Raw genomic sequence first — 21,068 nt, 5'->3', positions numbered from 1 at the left:
TTATCCGGCGGGCCCCGCCATGTCAGGGGGATCACGCAAGGGAGGACGCACCATCACCGACATGTTGACGAAGGGAGCTCCTAAAGGGACCAAGAGCCCCTTGGGCCCGGCAGCGACCGCGGACTCTGTGAAGCGAGAAGATGAGGGGGCCCCGATCACCAGGGTGTTCCTGGAATCCCTGTTCAACTTCCTACGGGAAGACTTCCAGACCCTAAAACAGGAAATGCCGGGAGAGTATCGGGAGCTTCGCCACGACGTCAATGGACTTGGAGAAAGGGTGGCCGCTGTCGAAGAGGTCGACCAAGCGCGGAGTGAGGAAGTGGAACAATTACAGCAGGAGGTGCTGCGCCTGCAGGAACAGCAGCTCGACCTACAGGCCCACGCGGAGGACTTAGAAAATCGCTCCCGGAGGAATAACATACGCGTCCGAGGTGTACCGTCCAAAGCGGAGGGGGGCGACATCACCCAGTTCTTGCATGGCCTGTTTTGGGACGTTTTGGGTGAAGGGGAAGACTTTGTGATACGCATCGACAGGGCACACAGAGTGGGATTAGCAAGAAGGGCGCCCGCCCCTCCACCGGACATTTTGGCGTTCCTGCCGGATTTCCCACTGAAGGAGAGGATAATGCAAGAAGCGCGCCGGAAACAACCTCTGCGCTATCGAGACCTTCAGACTGCGCTGTATCAAGACCTTTCCGCTATTACTTTGCAAAAAAGGAGAACATTCAAGGTGGTCACCTCGTTCCTCCACGAGAAGGGGGTCCCTTACTCTTGGGGTCACCCCTTCCGCCTGGTTTTCAAATGGAACGGCCCACTTCATCAGTTCCGATCCCTGACGGACGCGTGCGCCCTGCTGGGGATAGAGTTGGAGGAGTCCTCGAGGGCCAGAGAGGATGCAGACAACCCCTCGCAGGAGAGAACCCCCCCGCTCCTCGGGGGAGAGCTGGCAGAAAGTGCGACGTCGACGAGCGTCCAGACTGGCCTGTAGGCCGGACCCGGAGACAGTGGCACAGGAGAAGGCAGCAGCCATCGAGGAGGTGTCCAAGGATACTGCAACACAAGATTGAGTCTCTTCCTCATGCGCAGTGGAAGGGGAGGGGGGTCTTCTTCTTCTATTAGCATTGATATTGTAAGGGCTTGAATGGGGCCGGACGGGAGGCCGCTGGGATCGCCAGTGCCACGTTACCCGTCACCACTTCATTCCGGGGGCCTGTACAACGACCTGACCGGCTCAGGGCTATTTTGACTATTGGGGGGTTTCGGGAGTTCTGGGGGGGAATGGTGGTTGGGGTTAGGGAGGGATCCAGGGGTGGGGGTGGGGGTGGGGGGGTGTTGTGTTTCAGGAGGGGGGAAGGGAAGGGGGGTCCTCCTTGTCCACGGGGGGGTTTGCCAGATTTTCTTTGTACACCACACATCGAGCGCAGCGCGGTGCCGTCCCGGCTAACTACTTAGGATGTCACGCCCATTGACTATCCTCTCTCTTAATGTGAGGGGCCTTAACAACCCTATCAAACGTCCGGCGATACTTTCCCTCCTGGAGCTCTCCGCTGCAGATATTTGCCTCCTACAGGAGACGCATTTACTACCCAAAGATCAATACCGACTTCGGTCGCGGTCCTTCCCTTTGCAGTTTTTCTCATCGGCGACTAAGAAGGTGGTGGGGTGGCGACCATAGTTTCCAAGTCCTTCGAGGGGCGGGTTATGCAGAAGGAAGCGGAGATAAAAGGCAGGTTACTGATCCACCGCTTTCTCATTGCCGGGCACACACTCTTAGTGGGCTCTATATATGCACCCAATGAAGGGCAGGAGAAATTCCTACACACTGCACTAGAATCGGCCACAGCTAATGCACAACCACACTTGCTTCTAGGAGGCCATCTCAACCTGGTCTTCCATAACACAGCAGATCGTTCAGTCCAACGTAGTGGTCAAGTCGGAGCACTTTCTGGGATGGGCCACACTCACCTCTCCGGCCTGGGCCTTGTTGACTTATGGAGGCACCTCCACCCTCAAACCACAGCATATACCTACTATTCAGCCGCCCACAAGTCTTATGCGAGACTTGTCTAGTTTCTCTGCGCCTCACAACTGATGCTCCGCGTAAAGGATGTCGACAGCCTCCCGGCCTCTCTGTCCGATCACTCTCCGGTGCTGGCCTCCTTTCTTCTCCCACCCAAACCTGGCCCGCAGCGACACTGGCGCCTGAGAGACACCCTGCTCCAGAGCCCTGCTGTAATGGAGCGGATCAAGACCGCCATCGCCCAGTTTCTTACTCCTAATGCCAACACAGACACAACCAAGGCCACCCAGTGGGCCGCTCTCAAGACGGTCCTTCGCGGGGAATTCATCTCCATCGCCACAGCCAACAATCGAGATCGTGCCCAGAAACGGGCGGAACTCACTCAACGTGTGGCGGAGCTGGAGCAGATGCATCAGCCCACCGGGGCGGCCCGAGCATGGCGCCAACTTTGTACGGAGAGAAAGATGCTGGCGGCCCTGGACCAAGATGTGGCCGAATACGCAGCCTTACACCTACGGCACGTGTATTACACTGGGGGGGGTCGCTGCGGGATACTCCTGGCGAGCAAATTGGGAGAGCCAACGCCAAAGACAGGGCGTTCGCACCGTCAGTTCTAGTCGGGGTGACCTTGTCACTGACGACACTGACATCGCCGCTACCTTCGGGGACTTTTACAGCGACTTATGTGCTGCAGACTCGCTTGGCACGCAAACGGGCCAAGCTTACCTAGGTGGAGCGCCGCTGCCGACCTTGAACGAGGCGCAAGCGGAGTTCCTTGATAGACCCATTGGGCTAGAGGAGGTGATCTCGGCTATATCCCGCCTCAAACTGGGGAAATCGCCGGGCCCTGATGGCTATTCGGCGGCCTTTTATAAAACTCTATGCCACCAGGTGGCCCCGTTATTGCGGGACCTCTTCAATACATTCGACCAGCCCGGTGCCATTCCCGCGGATCTGCTGGAAGCGGCAATATCGATTATACCTAAACCCGGCCGTGACTCCACCCGGTGTAGCTCCTACAGGCTGATCTCCCTTTTAAACGTTGACCTCAAACTCTATACGGGCATCCTCGCGAATCGATTGGCACCCTATATGCAGCAGCTAGTGGAACCTGACCAGACAGGCTTCATCCCCCAGAGACAGACCAGCGACAATACGAAACGAGTCCTCCACCTCATTGAGGCCGGGTCGCGGACGCAGCCGGACTGCTTGTTGCTGACTATCGATGCCGAAAAAGCATTCGACAGAGTGCACTGGCCATATCTGGAGCTGGTGCTGAAGCGGGTTGGGATGGGGGAGACGCTCTATAACCGCATAATGAACTGCTACCGCCAGCCTAACGCCACAGTCCGGGTCAATGGGCATACCTCCCCGTGCTTTCCAATTAGCAGAGGCACCAGGCAAGGGTGCCCGCTCTCCCCAATCCTGTTTGCCCTCTACATGGAGCCGTTGGCGCAGCGGATCCGGCACCATAACCTCATCAAGGGCATTCCCTCCGGTGGGGATGTGCACAAGATCAGCCTCTATGCGGACGACATCCTGCTGTCCCTGACAGACCTGATGCAATCCCTCCGGGCGCTCTTTATCGAGCTTCATACCTTCGCACTAGCCTCGGGTTTTAAAATCAATCTAGAGAAATCTGAGGCACTGAACATATCCCTGTCACCAGACACGCTGGCGGAGGCCAAGAGTGAGTTCGACCTGCAATGGTCTGACACTACTATTCCTTATCTGGGAGTTCTGCTGGCCCCTACCATTCAGGCCACTACCGAAGCCAATTATACCAAACTCCGCTCGCGCCTTAGCGACGAACTCAGACGGTGGAAACGACACTCGTTCTCCGGGCTTGGACGGATAGCGGCCGTCAAAATGACTCTGCTACCACAGATCCTCTATGTGTTTCAGACCCTCCCTTTGCGCCCCCCCATAGGCTGGCTTCAGCGGACGCAGTCGGTTCTGGCACGCTTTATTTGGAACGGTCGCCACCCGCGCTTCAAGCATGCGATCGCAATTCTTCCCCCCGCAAATGGCGGAGAGGGGGTGCCTGACCTCGCCCTATTCTACCAAGCAACGCAACTCCGCACCCTCGTGGAGTGGTACCAGCTGGAATCCGGCAAGCACTGGCTCTTCCAAGACCAGGCTGTGGCGGGCAGACCCCTTCAAGGGGTTCAATTTCTACCGCGATGTCACAGGCCCCCCAATCTCTATGCATCACTGATCACGAGCACCGTACTAGACATGTGGGACAGAGTAGCGGTCAAACACGACCTCACCTCATTTCCCTCCCCAATGACCCCACTTTTCGATAACCCTGACTTCTCCCTGGGACTGGACCCCAAGGCGTTTGTTGCCTGGAGACGTTCGCCCTGTAGAGAACTGGGACACCTGTTCGATCTCAACGGCATCCTTCCCTTTCAGAAGGTGAAGGAGGACTATGGCATACCAGAGGCGGACCGCCTAACCTACCTGCAGGTCCGTCACTGGGCCTTACAGCCGACGATCAGACCCAACGCACAGCGCTTCCTCACCCCGTATGAAAAGTGGCTGTTGACGCGCACCTCAGATAAAAAACTGATCTCCGATCTGTATCGACACCTCCTCCTCACCAACATATACACCTACAACGCAGGGAGGGTCAGATGGGAGAGAGACCTGGGGAGACAACACACACACAAGGAATGGGAGGGCATATATGATAGAGCTAGGCACTCGGCCTATCACACTGGTCTCACAGAAACACTGACCAAGGTGGCCACCTACTGGTACCACACACCGGACCACCTACACCGATGGGATCCCCGCATTAGTGATCGCTGCTGGAGGGGATGCGGGGAACTCGGCACACTAGAGCATTTATTATGGAGCTGTGACCGCTTACAACCCTATTGGAACACAATCCTCGATGAGGTAGACTCCCACATGGACACCCAACTTCCCAGATTCCCCGCTTATATTTTGCTTGGACTCCCCAATGCCTCGATATACCCCCTGAAGTCCAGAAGAGGGGGGCTCATAGCGATAGCGCTGGGGGCCGCCGTCCAGAACATAGTAGCGCACTGGAGGACCATTCAACCCCCCCCCATTTTGTAGTGGGTAATTAATTTTAATTATTTTTTTATTAGTATTGATAATTTTATTTTTATTTAAATATTAAATCACTTTCCCTACTGTTGAACTCACTGGAGTGGGAATAGTAATTTTTACCCCTAAGCTATCCAACACTTTACCTACTGTTGCACTCACTGGAGTGGGAATAGTAAATTTTACCCTCCCACTATCCTACGCTAAAATTATTTAATGTTTTTTAATATTATTAAGTTAATGTATATGTATTAGAAAAATAAAAATGCATGTTTCTTTGTTTTATTACATTATTTATTAATTTTAAGGTTATTTAAGTATTTTTAAGTATGTTTTACTTAATTATATTAATTATTTTATTATTTTACATTACTTTTAAGACAGTTAAAAAATTTGATATATTCACAAACTATATTATTTACAACTATATTTTGGATTCAATATTTTTGTACTTACCTGTTTGTAGACAGGAATTCGATATCCTGGCATTCTACATTTTGCCATCGATATTTTGCCAAGTCGATATTTTGCTCCTCGACAAATGTAAATGTAAATGTATTTGAGCTTGTAAAGCGCACTGTTACCCGTCCATAGGTCTCCTGGCGCTGTATAACTCTGGGGAACCCGTCCTGGCTTTCCCTCTGGGATGGTCCCTGCTGGGAGTCCCCAAGGTGGAGCCAGGCAGCCCCGGAATAGCTAGGGCCGTTGCTGTCAGTGATTCAGTCAGCATGGTCATCGACTCCATTTTCAGATTGGTTTTTTCCGTCATCGGGTTTGGATGTTAATCGATGCGCTCCGGTTCGACGCCGATCCTTCGTTTTCCCTCTGTGTGTAGAACACTCACCCGTGACGGTATTGTTTCCTATCGCGTATTCCATTCTCCGCATATTGTGTTTATTGACAAAAACCCTATTCTGATTGGAGAGCTCGTGGTGGGCTGTCGGGCCTAGCCCCCTGTTCGACTCGCAGTCGATGGAACAAACTCCCTTTAAATTCTGTCCTCGGTGCCACGCAACAGTGCCTTCTTTAAGAAAGTTGCAGGGGAAAGCACCTTTGTGGCTTCTGTCAGCTTGTGCAACTTTCTGCTAAGTCCCCATAAGCAAAGTCAGATTCCATATTTTAAGTTCCACTTGCTGAAACACCATAATGTATTGTAGTGGGTTAATCACAGCAATCCTGCTTTTAGTTACCCTATGTGTGCTGCTTTACATCTCACAATAGAATTCAGATATGAGATGCTATTAACAGTCTATCTGAGCAGATCTTCCTGACCACTTCTCTCACCAAACATGCCTGCTCATGAAAATGAGTTGTAAGCAAAATATCAGACTGGACAACCCAGTGCAGTAACCATATAAATAGATTATTATCATATGAAATACTACAAAAAGACCTGCACCTTTGCTCAAAGCTGCACGCATACCGAAAAACGATTGCCTCAACCAAATATAAAACTTATTTTGACTTGTACTTAAGTGGTTGTCTATTTACTTATTATTATACTATCGCACAACTTCCTCTGATGTGTCTGTAAAACATACCCTTTGTCCAGGAGTTTTGTCCTGAATTTTGACTTTCTGTCCTGAATTTTTGTCCTGAATTTTGACCCTCTGTCCTTAATTTGTACACTAACCACCCTGATTTTGCACACGTCAGTTGGTCACTATACTTCAGACATGCATCTGGGCTACTCCCTAGTCTTTGACCAAACTTTTCTACCAAATGTTATCCAGTGTGCAAGGCCACCATCACCCTCTAAAACCACAGTATGTCAGGGCCACCATTTTGAAACGGCTGTCTGCCGCTCCCTGCTCCCCAATATAACACTGTTGTACCCCCTGCACCAACAATTGCCTCCAGTATGCTAGTGCCTGTGTCTTGCCAAGAATTTATCATAATCCAAGGTTTACCTCTAGTGTGGCAGCACCAGCATTTTGTCACAGGTGCTCCCGGTGTCAAGGATTAACGTCCATATGGCAGCACTAGCATTTTAAGATGGGTGCCCTAATGCCAGAAATGATTTCCACTATGCCAGTGCCCTCATTTGCTATGGGAAGTTAATATGGTAAGAACTACCTGTGGTATCTTGCTCCTGATCTCCATTGGAGCAGATTCTGAGTCTGTTTTCAACACACTCTAGGTTTTCAGGGCTGTTGGCAACACTGCAGGTAATGGAAGCTTTTTGGGAGGACATGCTGCATATTTTTGGCATATTACCGGTTCCTTCTAATGAACCTTCGGGCCTCAGAGTTCTTCTGGAACCTCCCTTCAGGGCTGTATATGCTGTTTCGACCCGTATGAGGTTTAACACTGACTCTAGTGCCTACCTCGACTCCTGCTCCATTTATGGCACCAATCCCACTCGCATAGATGCTAGGTCTTGATATGGAGCCTATTGCGTTATCAGACTTTGAACTGAATCTACCATGACCTCGACAGAATTCCAGCACTGACTGGAAGGCAACCTGTTGGCAACCCTTCTGAGTAAGAGTCCTTGTTTATACCATGCGCTAGGGGCCAAACTTCACATAATCCATTTGGCACGGATTCTGGCAATTACCATGATGACAGGTATGGTTACATCCCAATATGATGCGGACAACTGGTATCAAGAGCTTTAGGATGCCTGTGGTCTTGACACTTCCCCTGATATTGGCCTTTTGTCATCCCTGGGTCTTGCAACAGATGAAAGCACCTCTTTGGTTATAATGAAGCATAGGATCACTAAAGTGCTAGATCTGCAAATTCCAACCATGGAACTGAAAAAAAATGTATTGACAAGTTATACAACCTGACCATGCTGCCACTGAGCCGCTTTTACCATTTAATGAGGCACTTACTGACGACAGCCTTTTGGACACCAGATCTAAGTCCTGTCAGGGCCGCCTGTTAATGTACAGTTTGCCTGTTCCCATTGCCCTGCACCTAGTGATCCTGCCTTCCAAAACAAAATTTAACCCCATAAAAACTGGTGGTACAGGTGTCAACCAGGAGAGTCAACACAAATTCTTTCCTTACCACTCTTTCTGATTGTGAGTCTAAAAGGATAAAGACTTTTGGCAAGAGAATTCCCTCATCTACGACCCTTGCTCTGAGATATGTACGTGCCACGTGTCTCCTCTGCCGTCACTCCCATGCCGTTTGGAATACAGTGGCTCAAGTCTACAGGCTGTTTCCGCACAACGTTTAGATGTCCCTTACTCGGGTGATTCGGGACGGCCGCGATGCAGCCAAAGTCGTGTTGCGCTCCAGACTGGACATGACTAATTGTGCCACGAGTACCAGTGTAGCCCTCCAGCACATGACTGAATGAGGTCTACAGGCTTCACTGGGGACGTCCAGAAATCTTTAATGGATATGTGCTTTGAGGATTCTCACTTTTTTATGGCAAAGCAGACTCTGTCTTAGATCATTTCAAGGATAGCAGAGCCACCGCACGTTCCTTGGGCCTTTCTGCTTCAAGGCAGTTTTGCCCCCTCCGTTCCTGCAGTAGAGGTTTTCCCATCCGTCGACGCTAGATTGATCCTCCAACACAACATGCTTTTACAGCTCTTTCGTAGCAGAAACGGTGGCTCTAAGACACCAGGACAGCAGGGACAACATGTGGCTCCGTCCCCCGCCCCTCCAGTAACTACAACCGCAAAACTTCTTTATTGTGACCTTGTTGGCAGACAGATACTCTTTTGGAGGCAGAATAAGATATTTCCTCAAAGGTTCGAAGGCCATCATAAAAGACAAATGGTTCCTACAAATTGTCCAGCAGGGTAATGTTATTCCATTGATTTCTACCCTGCCGCATCTTCCCCTGCCTTCAAGGCGGCTGTCTGAGACCAACTATGTCAGTGCAGAGCCGCTCAACACCACCCAGTGGTGTGCAGAACTGCTCTGAAAGTTTCCAGATCTAGTCACCATGGGGTTATTCACAAGGTGAGGAATCTGTACTAGATAGAGCATCCACCAGAAATATATTTACCTAAGGTAAGCAACTTGTTCATCATCTGGTGCAATGAAACTCTCTTTAGAATGGTATTAAGACATAATATCGAAGTAAAAATATAGAATAGACATAATATCGAATAAAAAATATAGAATGGACAAAATATCGAATGGACATAATATAGTTAAAAATATCGAATTGAAGGTAAGTAATATCGATTGTCAAAATATCGAAGTTTAAAATATCAAAGTTTAAAATATTGAAGTATATAACATAGGCATTAAAATATATCGAATTTTTAATAATATCGAATTTTTTAAAGTGTTTTGTATGTTAGTATGTGTGTAAAAGTGTATATTATTTTTGTAATGTATGTTTAATTTTTTGTAAGTAATGAATTTTATGTTATTTAATTTTTGCGTAATTTAAGTCTGTAGCGGGTTGTGGGTTTATAGGGGAATAGGGTGGGAAGTAATTTAAATATATTAAATTAAATATACATTTTTTAACAATTATAAATTATTTTTAATTTAAATTTGCTTTTTAGTTCTGTAGCGGGTTGTGGGTATATAGGGGAATAGGGTGGGGAGTAAATTAATTGTAATTAATTAAATATTTGTATTTATTTATTGGTATTTATTTTTAATGTATTGCTAATTACTTTTTTAATTGGTAATTAATTTTTATTAATTGCTAATTAATTTTTATTAATTGATAATTGTTAATGTTATTAATTTGTTTTCCATAGCGGGTTGTGTGTTTATAGGGGAATAGGGTGGGAAGTAATTTAATTGTAATTAAGTAAATATTTTTGATGTATTTATTGGTATTGATTTTTAATTTATTGTTAATACATTTTTAATAGGTAATTAATTTGTATTAATTGTTAATTCGTTTTTATTAATTAATTCTTTGATAATTATGATAATTGTATTAATTTATTTTCTGTAGCAGGTTGTGGGTTTATAGGGGAATAGGGTGGAAAGTAATGTAATTGTAATTAATTGCATATTAAAAATACTTTTCGTGTATTCATAATTAATTTACTGTTAATTATTAAGTGGTATTAATTTGTACTAATATTTCGTTTTTGTTATTGAAAATTAATTAGTTAATTATGAATAGGTAATTGATTTTTAATAACTAATATTTGTATTTCTAATTAATTAATTATTACATAATATTAAATTGGTAATTAAATGTAATTAATGTTTTATTGATATTGATACTTAATTTATTTTTATTAATATATTAAATCATTACTTTCCCTACTGTTTAACTCACTGGAGTGGGAATAGTAATTTTTACCCCTACGCTATCCAACGCTTTCCCTACTGTTGCACTCTCTGGAGTCGGAATAGTAATTTTTACCCTCCCCCTATCCAACGCTTTCCCTACTGTTGCACTCACTGGAGTGGGAATAGTAAATTTGACCCCTACGTTATCCAACGCTTTCCCTTCTGTTGCACTCACTGGAGTGGGAATAGTAATTTTTACCCCTACGCTATCCAACGCTTTCCCTACTGTTGCACTCTCTGGAGTGGGAATAGTAATTTTTACCCTCCCCCTATCCAACGTTTTCCCTACTGTTGCACTCACTGGAGTGGGAATAGTAATTTTTACCCTTCCGCAATCCAACGCTTTCCCTATTGTTGCACTCTGTGGAGTGGGAATAGTAATATTTACCCCTACGCTATCCAACGCTTTCCCTACTGTTTCACTCTCTGGAGTGGGAATAGTAATTTTTACCTCTACGATATTCAATGTTTTCTCTACTGTTGCACTCTTTGGAGTGGGAATAGTTATTCTTACCCTCCCCCTATCCAACGCTTTCCCTACTGTTGCACTCACTGGAGTGGGAATAGTAATTTTTACCCTCCCGCTATCCAGCGCTTTCCCTACTGTTGCACTCACTGGTGTGGGAATAGTTATTTTTACCCCTACGCTATCCAACGCTTTCCCTACTGTTGCACTCATTAGAGTTGTAATAGTAAATTCTACTCTCCCCGTATCGTATTGTAAAAATATTGTATATTTTTTTATTAATATTACATTTATATATATATATATATATATATATATATATATATATATATATATATATATATGTATTACAAAATAAAATTGTACTTTTTAACTTACATTAATTATTTATTCATTTTAAGGTTATTTAAGTAATTTAAGTATGTTTAAGTTAATTATATTTATTATTTCATTAATTTTCAATTACTTTTAAGACATAAAAAAAATCGATATTTTGACTAACTATATTTTTTACAACGATATTTTTGATTCGATATTTTTGTACTTACCTGTTTGGATATAGGAATTCGATATTTTTGCATTCTGTATTTTTTCCTCGATATTTTGGTAGTTCTATATTTGTGTAATCAATATTATGTCAGTGATCCCTTTAGAATACCTGCTTTGGTTACCCATACTTTTAGTCCATGTATCTTTTGAAAGTATTTAATATAAGATGCAAATAGTTAAAAGTAAAATTATGCGTTTGAATTGTTTGTAGAAATTTAACTTGTTTTCCTGTTCGGCTATCTCAAAATGTAATTAAAATTAGAGAGAGCATGGTGGTGCGCACTGGCAGAATATACTTTCTGTGATCGAGGTTTCATTTATAATTTTTTTAATCTTTCCTTTGTTTTTGGTTTTTTGGATTGATGCAGAACAAAAACACCTGGAAATTCTTGGACGAAGGAAAGCTGAAATCGCTCGATGTTGGATTAAGTATTGTTTGAATCTCTTACAGGATGCTATGAAAAAGCTTGAGGTATTTATTATTATTATTTTTTTATAAGGTAATGGCTCATTGGATTAAACCCGTTAAAGCACTTTCATGAAGTTGATTACTATGATTGTACAGTTAAGAAGCATAGTAATTCGTACATGACTTTATGATGGCCAATTTTTCAGTAGACCCTTTTCCTTTTTCATTTCTAGGTGTTCTCCTAAATATTAGTGAATTTAAAAAAAGTTCTATTCTACTTTCCCAAGTTTGAACGTTTAGCACTTATGCATGTTTGGCTTGTACGCTTACTGGCTTTATGTATGTATTTGTTTGTCTTTAAACAGCAAATATAGTAATACAGGAACAGGTGCATCTCAGTGTTAATTAAAAGCATACGTTCTGGAGGCAGAGCTTACTGAACTCTTAAATCCCAGCAATCTTTGGAGCACCACAGCAGTTGTGAATTCGAGGCCACATTGATGGAAGGAGGCTGCTAATCAATGGCAGAGGGAGCATTGTGTCTGACATTCTGTGTGTGCTTCCCGGGTAATATGATAAGGTTGAAAGTTTTGCCCTAAACCAAGCTGGCGTGCTGTGGGGAGGGCCAAGATGGCAACGCAGTTCACATGTGACCGGAACTTCTGGGGTGTGGACCTGGAATCAAAGTCTTAGAATGCAATTGGGATGGGGAACAGTCAGAACACTGCATTCTAAACCACGGGTGTTCAGACTCCGCAAGCTTAACCGCGCTTGCCTTAACCAAGCATATTCCTTAACCACGCTTGTGTGTGGTTAAGGCAAGGTGCAGTGTAGCTGCAGGCTGCATTGGACTGAAGCAGAGAGAGATCCGCGGTGAGGTAAGTGGGGCTGGTTCGGGGTACTTTTGCGGGCTGGGGGGATCAGATTTGTTTGGTGGGCTGGGTCGGGTTGTTTTGTGGGCTGGTGGAGTGTCGAGGTTGCTTGGTGGGCTTCAGGTGGGTCAGGGTTGTTTTACGCGCTGTGGGGTAGGTCGGCGTTGTTTTGTGGTTCCATCATACAACCCATCGGGAGCTGTGCTTTTGTTTACAGCTGGAGAACAGGATGCCAGGGGGAACTCTGGACAGTCTCTGTGTACCACCAAAGCATTTTTCCAGTTCCTGACCTCCCGACTTTGGTCCTTACTCATTATGTTGTAAATCTGAACTGGTTTATTTTCTGCCCTGTCTCTTAAAGTGCTATGATTCCCCTCCTTACTGTTACACCACATCCTGCCCCATATCCCCCCCCCCCCACCAGCCCAAAAATGTATCTAGGGAAAATTTACATACTTTTCCCCTTACATATTGGACATTCTAAAGTTAACCACAATTTGCAGAATTCTTTGGAAGGAACCAAGAAAATAGCCAAAATGTACCAAGATTTTTTTCTTTATTCGTTTTTAAATGGCCTCCACAAAATATTTGCTGTGCTAAGACCGGGAATGAGCAAAGTTGTCAAAAACAAATATATACACCAAATCTTTGCAATTTTCTAATCGGTATTCAGTGTTTCCCATTTTTGTGGGTTATACCTGCTTGGATTTTGTTTGGGGGTTGAGGAGAGGTGTAAATCTCATGGGTTATCCTGAAAAACAGTGCATTTCTGAAAAGTAGACAAGATTCTGAATACAGCAAGGGTGTAGATCACTCACGAGTTTCCCAAAGAAACTAGTCATTGAAATAATAACAAACAATACAAGCAAGTGTTAACAAATAGAGAAAGGTGATAATGTTTTCAGCTATGATTTTTTTGTGCCGACGTCAGAGTTACAACAGTAACATACTATTGCGTCTGTCTGACTTTTCTAGTCACAGGGATCTATAATGTTTTCCGATTGTCTGAAAACAAGCAGAACATAGAGCTATCAACCAAGCTGCAGCTTATAATTATTTTTTGTGTATTGACGGTGCATCAAGTTATAAGGTAAAATGTAATGAATGAAAAATTGGTTAAAACAATAGCTGTGCATTTTTGAAAGGTGATGAAGATACTATGTTTATAAATAGTGGTTATTTGTCTAACTCTGAATTTGTAGTTACTCATAATATCGTATGATTATGAGGTCAGCTTGCAAAATGTGTTGTATTCCATACTGGCTTACATTTGGAAACCAAAATGGATCGAATTCAATAGATAACAGCAAATGTTCTACTGTTCGGTGTGCCCACACTTCTCCTGATCAAAACAGTACCCAATTTCTGTTTATGGGAAAATCACCCACGATAAGGAAGGCCCTGCACCCAGGAAGACCTACTAGCCTCAGGGGATTCTGAAAGCCAGTTTAGATTCCACTACTATTTGCCCAGAACACCCAGCAGACCTCAAACTATGGCTAAAATAAGTTTCCGCACATTTCTGAGATGGAAGCTACCATAATCTGCAGGGTTACACAAACGTTCTACCACCCAATGTTTATTCACTCCTCCTGAAGTAAACAAAAAAAGGTTATAATCATCTGCATTTCTGACAACTGACCACCACCCCTCCACCAGTTTGGATTCTACTACTATTTGCCCAGATTACTCAGAAAACCTCAAACTATGGCTACAATTACAGATTTTCCTCAGGTTACTGAGAGGGAAGCTTCTGTAATCTGCAGGGTTACACAAACGTTCTACCACTCAATGTTTATTCACTCCTCCTGAATTAAAAAATGTTTTTATAATCTTCTGCATGTCTGCCAATTGACCACCACCACCCCACTCCCTTCTTGGAACCGTGACTGATAAAATGGTCTCATCATGAACTTTAGTGATGATATGTACTTCCTGTCTGTTTGAGACTTTTGCAGCTAGTAGTACATTGCAATGCAAGGTACTGCACAGACCTTTATGGAGCTTTTTGAAGTGAAGCTCCTGAGGGAATCCTTTGCAAGGTCTTCATGTTGTCCCACATGCCAAAACACCAAGGTTGTACAGCTCAGCGTGAACAGCTTTATTCCTCTATCTACATTGTCCACCTAAACATAACTTTTATAGAAGATTGAGCAAGATCACACACAATCTTTTCACTAGTTCTTAATGTCAAAGGACAACTACCAAGATTTAAACTACAATCCTCAAGCTTTCTTGCTTGGTATATACTGCCTGAACAACAGCGGCTCTTTGTACAGGATCAAAGACTCAGAAGTATATTTTTCCCTGAAGTATAAATCTCAGATAAGCTGTTGAAGGGATGTTCCATGAAAGTTTACATTTTTAACAATCTGTCATGGTCTGAATGGCTCTGTGGTAATTGTGAGAAGTTGGCCTGATATGTGATGTCCACTATTCTAGTTGTCACCCTGTATCAGTCCAAACAACCCTTATGGTGATGGTTGTAAAGTCAACCTTATAGACCAGCTATCCTAGTGGTAGCATGGACAACCGAAACCGGTCCCAGGATGCTTGTTTGGTCCAGGGAAGACATGGCTTGGCAGTTCAGGCTGGACTGTTCCCACGAGGCACAGGGTCAGACTGATTTGCATATAGCCATGTCTGAACTGGGGTGGCTGAGTGAACTAAAGAATGGTGATGGATTAAACCCAGATCAGTTGACTGGGGGTGAGTGTTTGATTTGTTCAAACGCTCCGTCCATCATCCCCTTTTGTATCGCTTTGTTCGCCCTAAGTGTGGCAGGGTATGCTCAGACGTGAGTCCCTTGTTCACTTGGCCACTGGATTCAAGATAGCCTGGCTGATGAGGATTATGAATCCGAAACCGGTCCCAGGATGCTTGTTTCCGGTCCAGGGAAGACATGGGTTGGCAGTTCGGGCTGGACTGTTCCCACGAGGCACAGGGTCAGACTGATTTGCATATAGCCATGTCTGAACTGGGGTGGCTGAGTGAACTAAAGAATGGTGATGGATTAAACCCAGATCAGTTGACTGGGGGTGAGTGTTTGATTTGCTCAAACGCTCCGTCCATCATCCCCTTTTGTTTAGCATGGACAAAGCAGTCTTAGGCTAAACTCAAGTGAGCATGTGAAGCCAGCTGTTTTACCATATACAATCCCTTTAATACCAAATGAAAGGACACCACACAGGATATATATAAAATATATATGTATTTGTTACTAAATTAATCCTCTGAACTCGTTATGAGATCAGAGGCACAAGCCCATAACAAGATACTTAATCAACATACAATAAGTTGCATAAAATACAGTAATGCCCATGGGGCACTTCAAACCATATACTAAAATAGTGGTATAAGAACCACGTCACGAACAAAGGACAGGCCTAGGGCCTGGAGAATCGCTGGGGCTACGCTGTACTACCAAAGGATAGGGAGCAGGAGGCCCACGGGATGCGTGTGCAGTGTCTTTACACACACGCGAGTTACCATAGAGTTAGAATTGGAACGAAAGAATTGGAAACTAGTTCTTTTAGGTCACTTCCGGATGAACAAGGAGAAAGCTACTTGAAAGTTAGACACTAGGATAGTAAATACCCACAGGAGCACCGAAGTACTCGCGTTACCTCACCCACAGGAAGCGGGTGCATAGGTGTCAAAGTGTGTCGGGTTTCGTCAAGGAATCCTATGGAGCCGTGAAGAAAGATGCTGCAGGCGATCAGCAGGGAAGTGTCCGGTTGGATCCAAGGGCGGATCGAGGATGAAGAAAGCAGAGGGGACAGAGTCTGGGTCACTAGCAGTGACCAGGAAGGAACCAGGAAGGAACCAGGCGATGTTGCGAAGCAATCAAGTGATGTCGTGAAGCTTGTCTCTGCAGCCACGTGGACCAGGAGGTGTCGATGACGACCAGGCGCTGGATACGGACTGTCCCACGAAGGATCTCGCTGTCGGTGGTGTCGGCTTCCAGATTGGAGTCAACAAGCCTTGGCAAAGGCAACCCACGCAGGATTCGAAGATGGCTTCTTGGTCAGACCAGCAAGGTCTGATGGGCTTCTCTTTTTCAGGGAAGCAAGGGCCAGTCTGGAGCAACCAGACCTGCGGTGTAAATCAAGGGGTTCATCATCACAGAGGCCACTAGCCAACGGGCAAGTGACCGGACAGACGTGTCGAGCAGGAAAATGCAGAAGGGCATCACGCAGAACTCGTGGAGTGTGGAGGGGTGATCTCCGGTGCAGTTGGTGCTCGGGGCTGGGGCTTCTCAATCCCCAATGCACAACTTCGAGGGTGCCTCAGAAGTTGCACGGAAAGCAATTCACTGGCTTTCCAAGATGGCCGGTCCCACGTCTCAGCTTTGCTGTGGCTGTGGATCGGGCTGTTGGAAGTCTGGAAGTCCGGGTCTTGTCAGGCTCTGTGCTCGGGCTCTGGTAGGAGCGTTGACAAAGCAAACCGTTGATCGCTTGATGGTGCCTGCTTGTGCAGGGTGGTCACTCCTTGACCACAAGGGAGATTCTTCAGTCGTCTATGTCGAGTAGAATGTCGAAGGTCCAGAGTTTCGTTTCAAGTTTCAGTCAGGATAAATCTAAAGTCTTGGGACTCCGCTCCTACCTATATAGCAAATTTAGGGGCTTGATTACCTGCTAGGTCCCTCCTATGGGTGGGACCCATGAAGGGGGTGGTTACACCCCTTTCCCTTTGTCCAGTTTCGCGCCAGAGCTGGGGCTGGAGTGCCCTAGCACCGGTTTGAACTGGACTATGCATGGGACACCTTGTGTGCCCCAGGCAGTGTCTCATTTCATTCAGCCCTCCCTGTCCCAATACACTATGGCCTGTCTGGGGTGGTGTTAGCACCTCCCAAGACAGGAAACCTATTGTCCAAGCCTCCCTCGCTGGAAGGACTCCCAGCAGCAGGAGGTCAGACTTGTGTCTGTGGCAGCAGCATCCATTTTTTGATGCTGAGGCTCTGGTTAACTTTAACCGGGATTAGTAGGTACAACATGTCTTCTCTCTCTAGAAGGGTGGAATGCTACCCCGTCACCAGAACTGGCGAGGGGGTAGTATTCCAAAGCGAATGACACCTTACACGACATGTTTTGATAAAGCCAAACCAAAGTTAGCATTTAACCTCGAGGTTCATAATGCACTTAAGAGTATATGGTATGGCTATATCATAGAACAGCTATAAGGACATGGTTCCGAAAGCTGCAGACAGGCTCAGCTCATGTTAGAGCCTCATCTCACATAAAACCAAGCACTCTGCCTTCAGGATTGTTAAGGCCTGACATAGGAGTGACCTATAGGTGCATAGGGAGAGGTGTGGCGCCGCGGCCAGGGCGACTGACGCTGGAATCTGGGGATCACGGTTCGATCCCAGCGCCGGCGGCAGGTTAGCCCAGCACCATGTGACTCTGGGCAATAGCTTGCTTAATCTTCCCGACGGCCCCCAGCGCCTAGAGACCCTAACGGGTGATTGTGCGCTTTACAAATGTGGATTATATATGTCTATATATAATGGGAAGGTATAGGAATACTATACCTAAGCAAGGGGTGATTACACGACCTTGCCCCAGCTGAGTGATCAGCCAGTTGTGTCAATTTGGATGGCCAGCCAGGGGTGGCATAAGATATGCTGCAGCCCCTGGTAGGCCTTGGATGCACCTATGCCCTGGGTACCTATGGTACACTGTACAGGGACTCACAAGAGTGATCCAATTCCCAATTGGTGATGTACCTAAAGTACATGGTGTGAATTTAGAGAGAGAACAGCAGGGCTGTGGGTCTGATTAGCAGGCCCACAGCCACATCTAAGTCGAAAACCAGTGAAGCAAAAAGCAAAAAGTGGGGTGACCATAGGAAAGCAGACTCTACTCTCCTACAGTAATGCTGCAGAGTTATCACTGAAATGCAGCGTATATTGCAGAAGCAAAAATCCAACTCTTGTTAGGACCGATGGGAGGCGAGTAAGACAGTACTGATGGCTTGTGAAATATTCCCATAGCAAAGGTCACAAAAATGTTCAGCTCCTTCACCCCTTCGCTGCTAGGCCTTTTTCCCCCATGCTAAGCCTTTATTTTGGCTATTTGGGGTAGTTCGTTCTTAGGCCCCTGTAACTTTTTGGCCACATAAGGTATCCACGCCACATTTGTGTCCTTTTCTTCCAACATCATGGGGATTCCAAAGGTACCCAGGATTTGTGGATTTCCCTTGAGGGAACCCATAAATTCGCCAAAATATAGCTACATTTTGGTTTTTGGGGGAAAATGGGAAAAAAGTTCTGCAAATGAAAATGTCTGTTTTTTGCTTCGATAAAATGGCATAAAAAAATGGTTTGTCGAGCTGAAATAACCATTTTCCCAGCTTTTGGGGAATTACAGACTTTTATCAGAAAACTAACATTTTTTACACAGTTTTGCCATTTTTATGGAACATATCCTATTTTTGCCAATTTTTGTGCTTTCAACCTCATTCCAGTTAATGGTAGAAATGAGTATGAAAGCAATGATGGATCCTGGAAAGCTATACATTTTAGAAAAGTAGACATAATTCTGAATTCAGCTAGGGGTCACTTGTGTAGATCCTTCAAGATTTCATCCTAGAAACTAACAGTTAAATATAGGAAAATTTGAAAATTAGTTGAAAAAAACAGCCATTTGTGTCAACGTTTTCACCCGTAACTTCTTTTAATTATCACAGTTCTTTGAAAGCAATATACCGTTACATCCGGTGGATCTTACTGGTTGTGGGGATATATAGGACTTGTACGTTCACCAAAAACCCGATGATCCCAGAGCCAAAAACTAAGCTGCGATTGCAATTGTTTTTTATTATGTACCAGGTATATAGCAGTTATTCTGGGTAATGTATACATGGAAAAATCGGTATGAAACACACCTATGTATTTCTGAAATGGGACAAAAATATAGAGTTTAGAAACAGTAGATATTTGCACATTTCCGAAATTGGGAATACTCATACTAGCATGAGAATTATAGGTCATTTTTCAAAATGACTTTTTTTTACACAATGTCTTTAATTTGGAAGGCAGAAATGCATTGAATGTCAATAGCTAATAACAGTTTCTCTACAAATCTGTGTTACCCTAAGTCTCCCGATAAAAATGGTACCTCATTTGTGTGGATCGGCCTAGTGCCCACGACAGGAATCGGCTCAAAGCGCAACGTGAACACACTACATTTTCACAATGAAAAATTAGACTTTTTTTGCAAAGTGCCTAGCTGTAGTTTTTTAAACCTAGCTCTGCGGGCACCTAGGGAAACCTAGCAAACCTCTACATTTTGTAAAACTAGACACCCAGGGGAATCCAGGATGGGGTGGCTTGACTGGCTCCCACCAGGTTCTGTTACCCATAATCCCTTGCAAAACTAAATAATTGTCCAAAAAAACAAATTTTTCTCATATTTCTGTGGTGGAAAGTTCTGAAATCTGCGTGGATCCACAAAATTCCACCCACCTTGCGTTCCCCAAAGTCTTCCGAGAAAAATGGTACCTCACTTGTGTGGGTAGACCTAGTGCCTGCAACAGGAAACGGCGCAAAACGCAACGTGGACACACCACAATTTCACAGTGAAAAATGACCCTTTTTTTGGAAAGTGCCTAGCTGTAGTTTTTTAACCCTAGTTCTGCCGACACCTATGGAAACCTAGTAAACCTATACATTTTTTTAAACTAGACACCCAGGGGAATCCAAGATGGGGTGAATTTTTTATTTTTTTTTTATTTTCAAAAACCTTTATTAAGGATTTGGACACAACAAGATTACAGAATTGCACCAAGACAAAATAATATGCATTGCGATACAGTATACTACATCGAAGGCTGCCACTTACATGCACCACAATCAATAGTGACAATGAAATAGGTTTGGAAGACACCAACAGCAAAGCAAAGGAATAATCGCGAATGGCACTATACATGGAAGGGAGAAGAGCTTGGGGAAGGGGGGAGAAGAGAGGAGGAGACTCATTGACATTCACCGGCGGCGGCCGCGGGCTTGACGCCGGCAGGGAGCGCGGGAGAGGTCGCCGGGTTCTGGGAAGTGTGACTAAGAAGAAAGCAAACAAACGGACCCCAGATATCGAGAGGGCGGGACCTGGCCAGCATTAAGTCCCAGAATTCAGACAGGAGAGTCTGGTTGGAAGATGCTTCCCGTTGCCAAAGGGCCACCCTGGGGGTGGGACGGCGACCTCAGCACATGGAAACCTTTTGCCGTGCAAGAACGAGCAGCATGGCAATCAGTCTGCGGGAAGCATCTAGGCAAAATTTGACAAAGCCTAGGAGGCAAATCAGAGGATCAGGTTGAAGTGAAAAAGAAGTGATTTCAGAAATAACAGTGCATACATCGCGCCAATAAGCGGAGACCTTGGGGCATAGCCAGGCAAGATGGGAAAAGGCAGGTGCAGAGCAGCGCAGGAATCTATC

At 45.2% G+C, this 21,068-nt stretch overlaps 1 protein-coding gene across 1 annotated transcript in view; it reads left to right on the top strand.

Moving 5' to 3' along the window:
- KIFBP (kinesin family binding protein) overlaps positions 1 to 21,068 on the top strand; it is a 940,192-nt gene that overhangs the window by 810,722 nt on the left and 108,402 nt on the right. The window contains exon 6 of the mRNA XM_078643211.1: positions 11,720 to 11,823. Coding sequence (XP_078499337.1) covers positions 11,720 to 11,823 — 104 coding nt within the window. The remainder of the gene's footprint in view (positions 1 to 11,719; positions 11,824 to 21,068) is intronic.

Source organism: Lissotriton helveticus, chromosome 5_1 (assembly GCF_964261635.1).
Source record: "Lissotriton helveticus chromosome 5_1, aLisHel1.1, whole genome shotgun sequence".
Taxonomy (NCBI): domain Eukaryota; kingdom Metazoa; phylum Chordata; class Amphibia; order Caudata; family Salamandridae; genus Lissotriton; species Lissotriton helveticus.
This window is presented reverse-complemented; position numbering and strand designations above follow the sequence as displayed.